At 39.2% G+C, this 16437-nt stretch overlaps 1 protein-coding gene across 1 annotated transcript in view; it reads right to left on the bottom strand.

The window, feature by feature from the left end:
• Window positions 1-446: 446 nt before the first annotated feature.
• LOC129335713 (B-cell receptor-associated protein 29-like) overlaps window positions 447-16437 on the bottom strand; it is a 28451-nt gene continuing 12460 nt past the window's right edge. The window contains exons 5-8 of the mRNA XM_054988503.1: window positions 14755-14890; window positions 12585-12693; window positions 4141-4241; window positions 447-1768 (exon numbers count right to left, since the gene is read on the bottom strand). Coding sequence (XP_054844478.1) covers window positions 1730-1768; window positions 4141-4241; window positions 12585-12693; window positions 14755-14890 — 385 coding nt within the window. The 3' untranslated portion in view covers window positions 447-1729. The remainder of the gene's footprint in view (window positions 1769-4140; window positions 4242-12584; window positions 12694-14754; window positions 14891-16437) is intronic.

Genomic DNA, 16437 nt, shown 5'->3' with positions numbered 1-16437 from the left:
AGACCGGAGGAATGCTGTCTTCACCGCCCTCTGTGATGACACCATACAACTTAGCATGTCCATTTTTCAAGGTTGTGGGTTTGGAGCCACAGGTGAAAAAGGGACGGCGGAGCCCTCTAACCATTGAAAAGGCAACGCTGGGGGGTCATTGGAACTGTATGGAGAAAAGACAGGTGGCGTGGGTGCTTTTGAAAGGTGGGGAACTGGAGGAAACTGAGTAAAAAGGGTGGCTGGATTTAACCCTGTGGGTTTAGTATTCTCACAAGGCAATCCTAAGCACAGCTAAAACCGTTCTATGTCCCCTGAAGTTAACTGGATATAACTCTGCTTCGGACTCCGTGTTAGGTTTCTAAGCCTTGTCACACAACTCGGTCCTAAGAATACAATTATCGTTCTTGAATTGCCAACTCCTTTCTTTACTAGGCATTAAAAGGCAAGTAGTACAGTTTATGGAAGGTTATGTCCATGCAGGACCAGTTTATTCGGTTGCAGGATTTCAAGTGAATTAACAGTTTTAGTTGCATCCAATTCCAACTTCTCATTATTTAAAAAAAAAGAACAAAATAAAAGGCTGAACTCTGGAATTTAGTGACAAAATATACATTTTCTTTCAAAAATTCAGATAAATACGAACGTAGAACTGGGTACTCAAGGCACTTTTGGCATCTGTATTCAGCAGTGGCTCAAAATATACGAATTTTCATTAAAAGTATCAGGTCCTTTCTCGTGCAATTTCCTACAGGTAGACAAACTGTCTTGCGCTTTTTACACAGAAATAGATTTTGTAGCATTTCTGATGCAATTATTTTTATTTTACATGGACATCAGATGCATGGAAACTCCTGGCCAAAGTAGATTCAGATAGTTTTGCTGGTCATTAAACTAAACTGTATAAGAACTGGATGTACAAATTACAAATCTAGGAGGACAAAGCAATCCTTTAACAACAACAAAAACCACACATATACAAAAGTTAACCTTTCAACTGCAAATAATGAAGAGGGGGGGACAGTATGAGATGCTACATAATTTGTTTCCATAAATGGCACTTTTGTAAGTTAAACATTTTTCAGAAGTACAGTCTATAGTCTACAGAACAAAGAAAATACAATGGCACACAATGTATGCAAATTGTATGAACTTAATGATGACTTGTAGATTGAAATTTTATAGAAAGAACAATCCAAACCATGCGGTGATACGATGTTTACTCATCTACGTAATGAAATGCAAGGTGCGTTAAAGTCAAGTTTGCTGCTTTTACTGATTGTACCACACAGATAAAACCCATGTGGATAACATATGTTCCACCGCGCTTGTCTTGCTAGTAACCAATTTTAATGGCATCCCTGATAATCTCTCGCAACAGAGACTAACCACCATTTCATAGTTTTCTATCTTATTAATTCTCTTCCACTTTACAAGCAATAAGTGACAACCTGTCATCTTTGGACTTTTTGTTTCAGTGCAAAAATATGGAAAGAAGTTGCTTCTTTAAATGGTAATTTCCACTTTAAAATATTACTCTAAGAAGATTACAAAAAGACACTTCACAGGATATTTCAGATACACTATATTGCAATATAGAATATATTTGGCAACCTATACTTTAAAGCTTCGGCTGTAAATGCAGTGCACTTCTTAAAAAAATAAACCTTGTTTCAGATCACAGTAGAACATAAGGAAAGAATAAGAGAAATTTAAACCCCAATGTCCTCTCCTTCTGTAACTACAGGGCTTTCTTGTCATATTTTTCACCTTCGCCTCCCTGTAAATGAAAAGAGAGACAGACATGTGAAAAGAAAATTAGTGATAAAGCACTTTGACTCTGGCTAGAATTTTAATGTCTATAAAAAACAGTAGCAGAACAATTGATTCACCTCCTGGAAAAATTGGTCATTCATCCAATACTCCCTTTAAATGCTGTAAGGTCAGGTCCTTTGTCTTGAAATTCTGTCATGGAACTATATTATGGAACCTTCTGAATGAATAGGAGCATCATTATATCTAATTGTGAACTGGGATACAGAGTGTGGATCACACACACACACACACACACACACACACTCATAGTAGGGATAGGGGTATACGGGGTACTGTTCTACAAGCCTCAGGAATCTCCAGATTTGCAAAGAAATATGAAGTGTAATTTAAAAACACATACAAAACACTGGAGAAAACCCAAAAAAATCATAGAAGCAATGACTGCTTCTTTAAGAAAAGTATGCCGGTAAGATCTTGTGAGAGTATATTGTAGGATCTCATTTGGGGGGGTTGATAGGCAAGCCATCCAGGATTCCAAGCCTCAATTAGAGTCAGTGCAGGAGAGGAGAGAGATGAATAAAGTTTAAAGAATAGAGGGGGGGGGAGAAGGAGCTGGAAGGGAGGAGGAACAGAAATAGTAACAAGAGAAAACTGAAGATATGGGAAGGGAACAGGAAATGTAGGCAGGTGGGAGAGAGAAAAGGAGAAGGGAGTAACTGCAAGGATGGCCAGGGGGAGGCAAAAACGAAAAGCAAGAGGCAGAGAGAGAGAGAGACAGAGAGAGAGAGTAGGGATGTGAGATGCCCCCTCCCGCTACGTGTCCTCACAGGGCACCCACTTGTATACGGCCAAGCAGAATCAGAAATATTTCAGGAGACTAGCAGTCAAACCTCCAGGCAACAACTAGAGATCTAAAAGGAAGGTTTATTTCTTTCATAGTTCCTATGTTTCTCACGGATTGGGAGCATAACAAACTTACTTCATTAGTTAAAAAACCCACACTGTACATTTCATTCGCAAGTGCATCTGACTCTTGTTTTTGGTGGTGGGGGGGAGAAATCTCAAGAACTTGTACAGCTACCTATCAAATGTATCTTCATTATTCAGAAAAGTGAAGCTTTCCCTACTTACATGCCAAAGAGAACAGACACCTACACTTTTCTGAGTAGAGGGAACTTCAGCATTTGCAATTTCTCTCATCTTTCCATGACAAGCTGCACCCGCCAAAATTCCCTCCTGTACCCAAAGTACTGACTAGCAGTAAAGTTGTTATCTCGCATTTCCATTTTCCCCATACAACTTCCAAATGCATGATGAAAACAGACACACAAAGCACCTTGCAACAATTTAACACCTAAAGCACCTACTGAAATTCAAGTACAGTATTACTAATTCCCATTATAGGCCACCAAAATATCTGCACAACTGACTTCAGTACTTTTATGTGTATATCTATGTTGACGGGCTGTAATAAGTGTACCCAAGTCTTCCAAGGACTGGAGATGTACTGCAGCTTCCCTTAATATTCTTTGAACTCACTGTATGAAGAAAACTAGCAGCAAATTTACCACCTGTTTGAAACAGCACTCTGTGCAATTAATTTCTTATAACTTTAATGCATTATCTATCCTTAATATAAAACAATTCCTAAGGTTTTACTCAAGAAGCATTGCTTCAAAAGATTTCAAAGCCTAATTTGCCTGCAGATGCTAGATATAGGTAAAGGTAAAGGTAGTCCCCCTGTGCAAGCACCGAGTCATTTCTGACCCATGGGGGACATCGCATCACAACGTTTTCTTGGCAGACTTTTTTACGGGGTGGTTTGCCATTGCCTTCCCCAGTCATCTACACTTTACCCCCAGGAAACTGGGTACCAATGCATTTAAGACTAACATCTTTGAAGTATGCAATGCTTCTTAGTTAATAAGCACTGTTCAAATCCATGAAATAAAAATGTATCTTAAAAAAAATCAGTTCTCACACACTAGTCAAAAAGATGTCAGAATTAACTCTGAAATGAAGGCCTGACCATGAGTTTTTAACTCCTCTCTTACCTGATAGAACACTACTCAACAAAACTGAACTAGCTATGTTTCTGGTTACTGTTGAAAAAGAAAAGGACAGCATGAACACAAATATCAGTGATTGATACTGTCAGGCAGGGTGAGGCACCCATCTGAGACAGGAAAGCAGTCATATTACTGAAGAAAGTTGTCGATTACTTTTTGTTACCTTTTTACCATCATAGTTGAAGGCCATATGTAGATTTTCTGTCTCAGTTCCTGAAATTCTTTAGGCTGTATCTTGTCATCAAGCTCAAACAAGTAAGCCAATACTTGCACTGGAAGATAAAGATTCTCTAATTCTGCTACCTACCTTCAGTTTTTTGTGTTCTTGCATAAGATAGTCATATTCTTTTTTAAGGCTTGCAGCCTGATTCTTAACTGCAGTCATTGCATCTGTCTTTTTGCCAAGAACTGTAAAACAAAGTAATAGTATCATTCAACACATGACTGACTGCATTCGGACTGACTGCATTTGGACAAAGCACACAGGATGATTTAAAAGAGTATGTTTGCAATCTTTCTTATATTTTAAATAACTACCTACTGCTTGTCACATATCTATGAGTCCTTGCCATTGAGCGAGCTGCTTTGATATCATACGTAGAATCAGGGTGGATTTGATTTAAATCAAACTGATTTAAACCACGATTTAAATCACTAGTCATTAAGACTTGATTTAAATCATAGTTTTCTACATAAAGACTAATTCTTGCTGGTATAACTTTAATATGCAAGTAGATGCCTGCCTGACCGATAGGTAAAGGAACTTCATTAAAGTATTCCCAAACTGGGTCTCTTTTACGGCCTGCTGCCATTATAGGTTTTTTCCTCCAAGGAAAGAATGTGATAAACCTCAGGTCATACACACAAAAGATCCAAAGACTTGTGCAGTATTGTGCTCAAAAAGTTTCACTTTCATTTTGTACTGCTTGCCCCTCCCTCCTCACACTTAGTTTCTTCTTGTGCAGATCTATTCCACTCCAAACAATCAGAAAAATATTGTTTCTATTCACTGAACTTCTTGAAACTTAGCACTGGAGGGGTTGATTCTGTCTTCATAGGTTTGTAGAACAATAGGATTAAGGTCTTTTTCTCAACTCTGTTCATGTTATAACATTTTTGCTGTGAAGAAGAGGCATGTGATCTCTGCTGAGCTGACACAAATTCAGTTTTGAGAACTGCAAAACCAAGCATCTGTGATAATATCTTGTAGGCAGAGAAACTGCCCAATAATCTTACAAAAACCTCTGGAAGAGCATGACATTGTGAATGGATTAATGGAATTTATTTACCAAAAAAATTAAACATATACAGCCTTATTCTACATAATTAAAAACTAATCTTTATTTCATGATGGAATAACCTTTGGATGGTAACATATTTTCTTTAAAAAGCATTTTATTTAAAAATATCCAATTTAAATCAAAAAAATCCAATTTAAATTTAAAAAATCAGATTTTTTTGATTTTTTTAAAAAAATCATTGATTTTTATCCACCCTGCGTAGAATGCTCAAACATTTTAACTGCTCAGGAGCAAGATATTAACAACAGAATGCTGTCAGACAATGACACTTATGCAAAGTAAGAAAAAGGTCAGATGAGAGAAAGATGTCAGCATCTAGGGACAGGAGGAGCCATTTACTCATTACAGGCAAGGAAGCTACAGAAGCGAAGAGAAAGCACACAGGGCAGTGAAGCAAAAATGTATCTAAACTGAAACATAAATGGCATGAAGTTGGAGATACAAAAATACAAGAATGATAAAATACCTTCCTATTTTGGAAAACATGCATGGGATGTATTCACAAAAGAATTCTTCCTTTTTTTTTTTTTTTAGAATACTAAATGGAAGTATATCTTTTTTTAAAAAATCATGAGGGGGGGAGTTGGAGGGCTGCCACAAGAGGAGGGGACGGTCTCTCCACCTTATGCATGAAAATCCAACCCTCTACTACAATGTTCCCGGATGACCTTGAGCCAACAACTCTCTCTCACGGGATGGTCGCAAGGATAGAAGGTGGGGGAGGGGACCACGTACATTACTCTGAGCACCTTGAAGAAAGTTCAGTACAACAAAGTAATAAATTAATTACTCTACAGCACTTATTTAAGTTAAAGAAAGAAGGTGCCCGTACTGCACTTCAAACTGCAACATCCTCTTTTCGGTAACTTGATCCAACTGTAACTTCCCACTGTCTGTTTTATGGGGGACTGGCAAAGTACCTTGGTTGCAACTAAAAACAATCCTATCTCCAAACATAAGGAGGGTAGCTAAAGATAGTTGTAGGTGAGCACAGAAAAAACACACACTGCGTTATAACTATGTTTTCACCAAAATATCCTTGTACCAGAAGGCCTCACCCGTTCTTGGAAAAATGTCAAGGTCCTGCATGTGACAAACTTCTCTGAGCCTTGGCTTGGAGATAGAAAATGGGGCCAAAGACTGTGGAGAAGTTTGTGAGAAGCTGATGAGTGAGAAAGCATCAAATGATCTACATATATATTGCATATGCAACCTTTCCAAGGCTGCCATAAACAAGACAGTGTTGTGGGCAAACGCACACCTCTTTCCACAGTGTTTGAGACATAGCTAAGTTTCACCGTGTCTTAATACTCTAAGAAAGCACAGCAAAATATACATACAAAGCTGTACTAGTTTGGATCCAGCAGGAATTTCCACAGATGGAAGGGCATTGCATTAGCACAATGAGATTACCTTTGATCGCCCTCTCCCACCACAGTCATAAACTCCCTAACTGTGAAATCCATTTTTAGAGCATTGTTCACCAACTGTGAGATCCAGTTTATGCAATGTATTTATTACACTGCTGTTATTTCACTATTCTCTAATTTGTGTGACCCAGTTTTACTGCACTGTTAATTTTATGGACTATACTGTATTTTGCATTGTCTTCTACAATGAACTCTGCAAACTGCCTCAAGTTTCAACAAGAAAGACTGATGAAAAATAAATGCTTACTTCAGCATCAAAAACTCCCACTACCCAAATATTTCTAGGTGACTTTTTAGGGAGATGAGTGTCAAGTGAAATTGCTGAATGTTGGAACGTATATTATACTTTACTGTATTTCAATGAGATATATTAGGTCTTTTGCACACTGCTAAAAAGGTTGTTACATGTCACAAGGCTGTGGGATGGGACACACTACGCAGACAATGCCCATTTAACAGAGCATGAATTAATCTTCAACTGAAATGACAGCTCTGTGGAGAAGAAATACCTGGAGGGCAGTACTGAAAATCTGAAATGATGTGCAGATTCTCTGGGGTTTGGAAGAGAAACATTCTTGTTATCTGTGCCAGACTTCTTGCCAATGTAATTCAAGACACAATGCATATAAGTCGTATAAATAACTTAGTACTTCAGGATCACAAAGAATTTTAAAGGGCTGTAGAAATATCCTTACTTTATAACTAGCTCTGCTAGATCAGAACAGTGATCCGTCTAGTCCAGAATCCTGTATCAAACAACGGCCAAAAGAAAAAAAAATCTGAAGTAGGAGTATCTACTGAAGAATTAATATTGGGCTACAGACGGTGTGTTATGACAGAGTAGCTGGCAGAAATACTGGCCCAGAATAGGTTGCTAGATCAACCATATGACACATGTTACAAAAAAGGGATTATGTATACAGTGAATAATTTGGCATTTTACATTCAATGCTAGCTTTCTTAAAGTATTTGTTTTACAAAAATTATACCCTGTTTTTCTGCCCTCATAAAGTGCACCACGGTGCACCAAACGTAACAAAACAAAGCATAACAAAATCACATCTTAAAAACTATTAGGTAAAAGGTAAAGGTGCAAGCACCAAGTCATTACTGACCCATGGGGGGGACATTGGATCACATTTTCTTGGCAGGCTTTTTGTTAAAGGGTGGTTTGCCATTGCCTTCCCCAGTCATCTACACTCCCAAGAAACTGGGAACTCATTTTACCAACCTCGGAAGCATGGAAGGCTGAGTCAACCTTGAGCCAGCTATCTGAACCTGGCTTCCGCCAGGATCGAACTCAGGTTGTGAGCAGAGCTTGGGCTGCAGTACTGCAGCTTACCACTCTGTGCCACGGGGCTCCTAAAAAAAAAAAACTATTAAAAGCAACAAAATCAAAACAATTAAAACTCGAGCTAAGATACATACAAAAAACTTAAATAATTAAAACACTGGGTGGGAGGACGGATCACTGAGGGAACACAAAACAAAAATGACTTCACCCGCTGGCAGAAGATGGCAACAGCAGGGGACAGAAGAATCTCCTTGGGGAAACAATTCCAGAGTTTTGGAGCCACAACTGAGAAGGCCCTCTTTCGTGTTGCCGCCCGCCTAATCTCAGAAGGTGGGGAGATGCACAGCAGGACCTCCAAAGATGACCACAGTGGTCAAGTAGATTCATATGGGAGCAGATAGTCTTTCAGGTATGTTCACCCCAAACCACATAGGGTTTTAAATCTCAGCACCTTGAACCGCACCCCAAAAAAACTGGGAGCCAGTGTAGATGGGCCAAGACTGGAGGGATCTGGTCCCTACAACCCATTCCAGTCAATGTCCAGACTGCAATATTCTGCACCAATTAAAGTTTCCAAATACTTCTCAAGGGCAGCCCTATGGAAAGCGCATTGAAGTAATCTAATCTAGGTGTAACCAGGATGTGCATGACAGCGGTCAGAGTTTTTCTGTTCAGGAAAGGCCACAGCTGGCTATCCAGATGAAGCTGGTAAAAGACACTCCTGGCCACAACTGCCACCTGCTAAACCAGCAGTAGGCCTTGGTCCAAGAGTACCTAGAGACCTGTTCCTTCTAGGAGAGCGTAACCCCAGCCAGAGCAAGTGATACCTTAATCCTGGGTCAGACCTTTCATTTACCAGTGCAGGTATGAAACAATATTTCTACAATGCAACAAATTTTAAGAGTAACCAGCGAGAGATCATTGACCAACCAATTGTATTTAGGGTTCCTCACTAGTATAGTAAATTAACATGTGCTGGCTACTATAATTCATGCTTCGGTAAGTTCCAAGTAAGACTTTTCTAATGCACTATATGCAGGGCGACCCTTGGAGGCAATTTAGAAACTACAGCTTTTCTAGCATACCACTGCCCATCTGTTAACAGGTAAAAGTCGGTGAAAGAAACAGGTGTGCACTGGGGATCTTTATTAGCTCTATTTCAGTTGCTGGGTTTTGTCTTGAAGGCTCTGTATTACCTGGTCTCAGGGAATCCTCTTGTATGAGCCCCCCCCCCCACTCTTGGCCTTAAGATCTATTAGCAAGCCTCTGTCTGGGTTCCTTTATTTTAGGGAGATAAGGCTATACTTTTCATTATTTATACAGCCCAGGAGTGTGAATGGCACTTTACAGAGTGCAAGATGACAACTCCTTTCTCCCAGGTGGCCACAACCTATAATTTAAATACAAGGCAAGCAGAGGTGGTAGATGGAGGGATAAGCGATGAATCTACTAGGAGCAATCTTTTCTAGGGGCGGCACCAGAGCTGCAGAACAGTGTCATCCACCCCCCTCCTCCCCAGTTCCTGGTTTCTTCATGGAAAAGAAGAAAGAACATTTTTATTCTATTTGGCTTTTATCAGTTTAGTGGCACATTTTTTTAATCGGTAAGGATCGTTTTCCTTTTTAAATTGTAAATTAACTTGTGAACAATTTTCCATTGAAAGCTGGGCTACAATACGGTAAAGAAGTATTTACCAAGTTTTGCAAAGAGCTTTAAAATTTTCAGAGTTGCATGCCATTTCAAATAAGCATCTAAATTTGTATTTAATTAAAATATTTTAACATAGAGAAGAGCAAGAGTCTAGTAGCACCTGTAAGACTAACACAATTTGTAAAAGGTTATGAGCTTTTGTGAGTCACTGCTCACTCTTGAAAGTTCATACCCCGCCACAAACTTTGTTAGTCTTATAGGTGCTACTGTACTCTTGCTCTTTTCTACTGCTACAGATAGATTGACATGGCGGCTACCCATCTTGATTTTAACATAGTCTTCCCTCCCAATTGGGACTTTCAAGGCAGTGAACATTAAAAATATAAATTGGAGTGTGGGTCAATAAGGGAACACCAAAAAAAAATAAAACGGTCTTCACCTGCTGGCAGAAGACAACAAGTGGAGGGGGACAGATGGCCCCTCCCTGGGGAGGGAATTTACCACCAGGAAAAGCCTTCCTCAGGTTGCCACCTGCCTCACCTCCAATGAACGTCAGTCTTTTATTAAAATAGCCGTTACAAACTGACTACACTTTGGAACATTTTTAAAATAAACATCTTGTTTCATATTTTCTAAAACGGCTACCAAAATAATTCTGAACATAACACACACATACTAGTCAAATTAGTTCAGAGGTTAAAACGTTGCACCCCCACCCCCAACCATCATTTAAAAAGTCTTCCAAAGTAAAGAGCAGATCTAAGAGAACAATGTTCTTGTTACATTTATTATGTATACAGACCAAGTCTGTTTATAAGAGCCTGTGAACATTGAGTAATTTCTATTTTTCCCTCCTCATTCCAAATGTCATCTCTTTTCTGAAAACATCTTATGCATACAGAGGTATGTAATCAAAACTTGCCATAGCGTGTAAAGCATAAATGGAAATGAACCTACCGATGATGCGCCAAGGCATTAAAATTACTAGTGTGCCTATATAATGTTTTTCAAATGATCTCTCTTATCTTTTACCAAACCTCAGTATTACAAGCCAGTGTAAACCCCATACTGCAGATGGAAAACTGAGGTTGGGAGAATATTGGCTATTTAGATCTACCTTTATGAGAGATTAATGATGGCTTCATCTCATTTTGTGTTGCATAAATACAGCTGTAGGATTTATTGGACATGAGTAGAATGCACACAAGACACTTGGAGGCAAACAGATTGGGATAGCACCTTCTACAACGTACGTTTTCTACAAGTATGGTGGTGTTCAAATCCCACTACTACCAAGAGCTTATTAGGTAGCCTCGGGCAAGCAGCTCCTCTTAGTTCCAGCTGTACTGTAGGGATAATAACAACACTGGATTTGTTCACTGCTCTGGAAGAGGCACTAATCTGTTTAGAAGAGCAGTATATAAGTGCAGTTATTATTATTAAAACGTCGTGATGCGACGTTCCCCCATGGGTCAGTAATGACTCGGTGCTTGCACAGGGGACTCTCTTTACCTTTTTACCTACTTTACCATTTTACCTACCACAAGTAGTTAATAAAAGATCTAAGTACTGCTTGCCCTCCCCAAGAGTGGAAAGAGTATAGGTCATGTGGAAAACTCCAGGGAGGAAGACAGCTTCAACTTTCAAAAGCTTATACCATGGAAATTCTGGTCTTTAAGATGCTACTGAACTCAAAACTTGCTCTTCAATTGCAGACCAACATGGCTACCCGCCTGAAACCCTCTGACCTCAGATTCTCTACAATGTGAGCTCCAAAGCCGACTGATTATACTTGTGAGTTTTAACTATTTTGCTAATTAGAATTAGAACGTTGAAACACCAATTGCTATTCTACATATAAACTCCACAGAAACAGTGTGTACCCCCGCATAATAACTGCACTTATGTGCTGCTCTTCTAGACGGATTAGTGACCCACCCAGAGAGGTGAACAGTGTATTATTATCTCCGCAATACAGATGGAGAGCTGGGGCTGAGAGGAGTGGCTTCCCCAAGGCCGCCTACTGAGCTCATGGCTGCAGGATTCAAACCAGCAAAGTACTGATTTCCAACCCAGTCACTTAATCACTATGCCACAGCAGCTATAGGTTTTAAATCAATAGTCTTTAACCAGAAGTCACACTTTTGTGTTAGGTCAAACTGACAATCCTATTAAAACTTGTGGGAAACCCATTGTCTTGATTGGTTTTGATAGAACTTCTGGAACCCTGGGCTATATTCCCTTATACCTATAGACCTCTAACTACTTACTTACATAATTTATACTCTTCCTTTCACCTCAAAAAAGGGAGAAATTGATAGGCGAGACTGCAGACTTTGTTTTCATTTAAAGATTTTAACATAGTAACAGCATACTTTTAAATGCTCTAAAATTTGGAGATTGAGACTTGGAAACGACAGGTTCAAATCCACACTCAGCTGTCAGACTCACTCTAGTTTGCCTCACAGAACTGGATACAATTTTTCCTACGGTTGGTTCTAAGCTAACCTTATGATTTTGAATGTTTGCAGTCACTAATGCTAACTGGATGAAACATATAGGTGGAAGGTATCATTACACAAGTCAACAAGAGTAGAGAGAAGGAGGATCGTGTTCTAAATTAGGACTTTGATCATTAGCTTGAGTTGGGCATGCCCTGATTTTACAGTTTTCTGAACAACCAAAGAATGGCATTTCAGTCATCAGGGCCTTGCAAGGTCATAAGCAGCCTTGTCATCTACAAGAGTCAACTGAACCACACAGAAGTTTGGAAATATCACAGGCTTACAAGAACTAGAACAAACTCACACAATCCAGAAAAGAAAAAAAACCCTCTTATCTCAGTGTTATTTCATCAAAAGAGCCCAAGTAGTCAGAAACTATCAACAGTATGTATCTTAACAACGAACAAAAAACTTCTATACTTTTTTTTAAGCATAAGCCACATAAATGGTTGAAGTGACTGACAGGATGAGATAGTAAGGCGCTGCTGGTAACACAGAAAGCAACATTATTTTTCCTAATTCACAGGTGAAAATGTTTCCTTTCACTGTGAAAAGCCACTAGGGATACATACCCATCGAACTCTTCTTTATTTCTGCTTTCAGTTGTTCAGCTTCCTGCTTTAACTTTTTATTTGTTACTTCGATCAACTCTTTATTTACACAGTTTCTTTCCATCAATGACTAATAAGAAAAAGAGGGGAAAATGCATCTTAATAATTTATAAGCATTTCAAATACAAAGTAAGAACAATTTAAAATGGCAAATTATGGGTGGAACCAGATTTGTGCTCCATTTCTTTTTCAGGCCGTTTTGAGTGAAACTGGCATATATATACTCAGGAGCTCAGAGGATACACATTTCCCTCCCTCTGACTAAGAGTTATCTCAAAGGAAAAGAAAACTTCTCATTTGCTCAGCACATACAAGCTTTCCCTGGTGCCCAATAAAGGTCTTTACGGTTGGACCTTTATTAATAAGTTAAAGGTAATTCATTATTTAATAATAACTCAATTTCCACAGTTATTTAAATACGTTAGCAGCAGAAAAGTTACAGGCAGAGTCCAAAATGCTGAGTTAAGGGTTTGATTATAATTTTCAAAGGTTAGTTCTACATTTGTCTTGCGCAGAGCATGACTGTACGTATCTCCATTCGTTCCTGGTTGCCCAAGTCTTTCCCATCCTTTTATTTTTTCTCTACTGTTAAGCTTTAAATTATAAGCTCCTTTGGGCAGACAACTGATTATGCTGTAACATGTACACAAGTCCATTGATGCACACAACATAATAAATAACTTAAAAGCATGGCACCGCCCTCTTATTCATGTGCTTCTCCTCCTGAACTGGATCCTGCTCACAGAAGAATGCTGCATGTACATTTACAGCACGCATGGCTTTTGTTGTTGGTTTGGGACTATGTATGCAGTGCTTATAACAATAACAACATTCATAACATAATAATGATACTTAATTTATATATTGCCCTTCAGGACGACTTAACACCCACTAAGAGAGATTTACAAAATGTGTTATGATTATCCCCACAACAATCACCCTGTGAGGTGGATGGGTCTGAGGGAGCTCTGGAAGAGCTGTGACTGACCCAAGGTCACTGAGCTGGATTCAAGTGGAGGAGTGGGGAATCAAACCCAGTTCTCCAGATTAGAGTCCTACTGGCAGCTGCACATCATGGCAGTGGAGAGTGGGAATCCAGGAGCTCTTTTCCTTCAGTCTCACTAAAAAAGCAATTACCACTGCCCGTGCTAGCATTGTCTGTCTCATAGGTGAGCACACAAAGATTCTTATGTGCAGCAGGTGCATTTAAAGTTCTACTCTTATACTTTGAGATTAGGAAAGAAAATGTATACCACTTGTAACTTTTATGTGTGAGTAAAAATTCTATTAGTCATGAAAGGTTGATACCAAACCTATTTGATCACATAGCAACTGTGGGTGCTACCTGAGAAAATGTACTTGCAGAACACACGGAAGGGCAGTTCAGAGAGAGAGTGGTACTGATTTAAATAATTCATCTCCCCTAAGCTTCAAGCAGCATTAAAAGTAAGAGAGAGGAAGATGAAGCAGAGACTGGGATAGCTGGGAAATTAAAATTGCTATATTCTACCTCACAAAAAGCAATGAGTTGGATCCATTGGATCCAATGGATTCTGCTGAAAGTTAGCAAGAGGGAATCATTAGATGTAATCCACTGCAGATATGATTACAAGAATATTGAATTCTTAAAAAGAATTTTTCAAACTCCCTCAAAAAAAAATCCCCACAATCCAAACATTGTGTGAGTCCAAATGCTTCTTTGAAATAATAATAAAACAGAATAATAATAGAAGCAGATTGACTTGTTATGAAAAATCACCTGGACCATCTACACAAATTATCTGTTGACTATTCAGAGTTTAAAAAAAAAATTCTAGGACAAAATCTAAAGAGCTTTTGACTAGCTTCATTCAGAGGACCTGAAATTTGTTTCTCGACCATTAGTTGCCCCCACCATGAATGCCATACCACATAGTAAACTGCTTTTGACATCAAGGAAATTCTCCAAGGAAACTCACAATTTTGTTATATGGCACTAGGTGTGCGTTGTATGGGGGGGGGGAATCTGCTTTTCTAAGTAAAATAAGTCAAAAACCCCACCAAGCTTCCCTAACCCCCTGGGCATCCCAAACAATGACATGCATTTATAAATCGCATCACCCTCAGTCACAGATTTAGCTCCACAATATACCTGCTGTAATTTTTCATTCTCTTCCAAGTATTTTCTGGCAGCATCGCTAGTGTTTGCTACTTGAATTTCCAGAGCTACTTGGGCTCCCATCTCTTTTGCCAGCAAAGTGATGAGGGAAACTGTACGTCTCAGTACACTGTGGGAGGAAGAAGAGCCGTGAGCTAATGGAACGAAGTTGAACAATAAAAGCACAGTTATATTATTCATTTAGAAAACGGATATGCTGCCTCTCTAAATATGTGCTTGAGTTAGCGTTCAAATAATAAAACAAAACAATACAACACAGCCATCAAAAAACAGGCCAATACCATTAAAATAAGTCAGAGCGTAGCAGCAGCAGTATAAAACTCACACTAAGCAGCCTAAAATGACGTAAATAAAATGATCCTCAGGCCAGCAGCAAAATGTTTGAAAGATTAAACCCACTAGGTAAAAGCCTGGGTGAAAAGGAATGTTTCAGCCTGGCGCCTAAAAGAAAGCAAAGGAAGTGTCAAGATGAGTCTCACAGAGAAGGGTATTTCCAAAGGTGCCACCACTGAAAAAGCCCTGTAATTACGATTATTTAGTGCAATGTTAACAGTTCAGTAAAATAAAGATTTAGTGTCCAGGGCGATCACTCTTGCCAGGAGCGCTTTTTATCAGCTTAGGCTGACCTTTTCTGCAATAGTCTGATTTTAGTAACAGACACGCAATATACGCGGGTGGGCTATTGTACTAGGTCTACATATGGGTGCCTTTTAGAAGTCTGAGAAAAAATTAACAGGCCCGACAATATTAAAAGTTAGGGCTACCACAGGGGCTGGCTGGTTTGAACATACTGTGCCTATTTAGTCCCATCTTTGAGGGCTGCTGTTTCTGGCAACTGTTTCTGGCCTTAGTGCAAAGTGAGAGTCATGGAAATCCTACACGGCTTGGGAACCAGGTGCATCAAGGACCACCTGCTCCAGACAAAGAGGTCACACGAAGAAGCCCTGCGCCACGCCCCACTGCCTTCACGTATTGGATGAGGGATAACCTAATAGAATCGACTTAGCAGACAGTGTGGATGGTTAAGGAATTCCTTCCCCAGCGAGGCTTGTTTGGCACCACTTCTGCTCAGCCTTCCATTAACCGGTGAAGACTGGTTGTGGAGCGCTCTTATATTGTTAAGATGCTAATTTTGGAGATATAAGTTGGTTTTGTTTAATCTATTGGCTTTCTGCATTTTTAGTATCTTCTTTTCCAGAACTTTAATACTTTATTTTCAATTTTAACTATTTTATAACTATACAATAACGAATTAATAACCCCCTTCTTGCCAATACAGACACTGCGAAAGAGACAAGTCAACAATACGAAGATTGTAATGCATGAACAGGTGAGGTTGACGTAAAAATAGCCATCACAGTTGTATATTATTCAGAGAGTTGCAAGGATACTACACACTACTGCATTAGGTAGTTGCGATTGACCTAGGGCAACCACATGATTTAGGAATGGAAGCCAAGTGCTCATAAAGTTGGAATGAAATTGTGGGTTGTCAAATGAATCGAGTTTGTCTGCGATTTTTTCCATGACAAAATACTCCCAAATTCTTTTGTACCAGGTCGTTACTGGGGGAATGGAAGCCTTGTCTCTTCCAGAAGTGTTTAACACTTACAGATTGGATATTATGTCATTGTAATGTGTTGTAAACTAATTGTA

The sequence above is a fragment of the Eublepharis macularius genome, chromosome 9, assembly GCF_028583425.1.
Source record: "Eublepharis macularius isolate TG4126 chromosome 9, MPM_Emac_v1.0, whole genome shotgun sequence".
Classification (NCBI taxonomy): Eukaryota; Metazoa; Chordata; class Lepidosauria; order Squamata; family Eublepharidae; genus Eublepharis; species Eublepharis macularius.
This window is presented reverse-complemented; position numbering and strand designations above follow the sequence as displayed.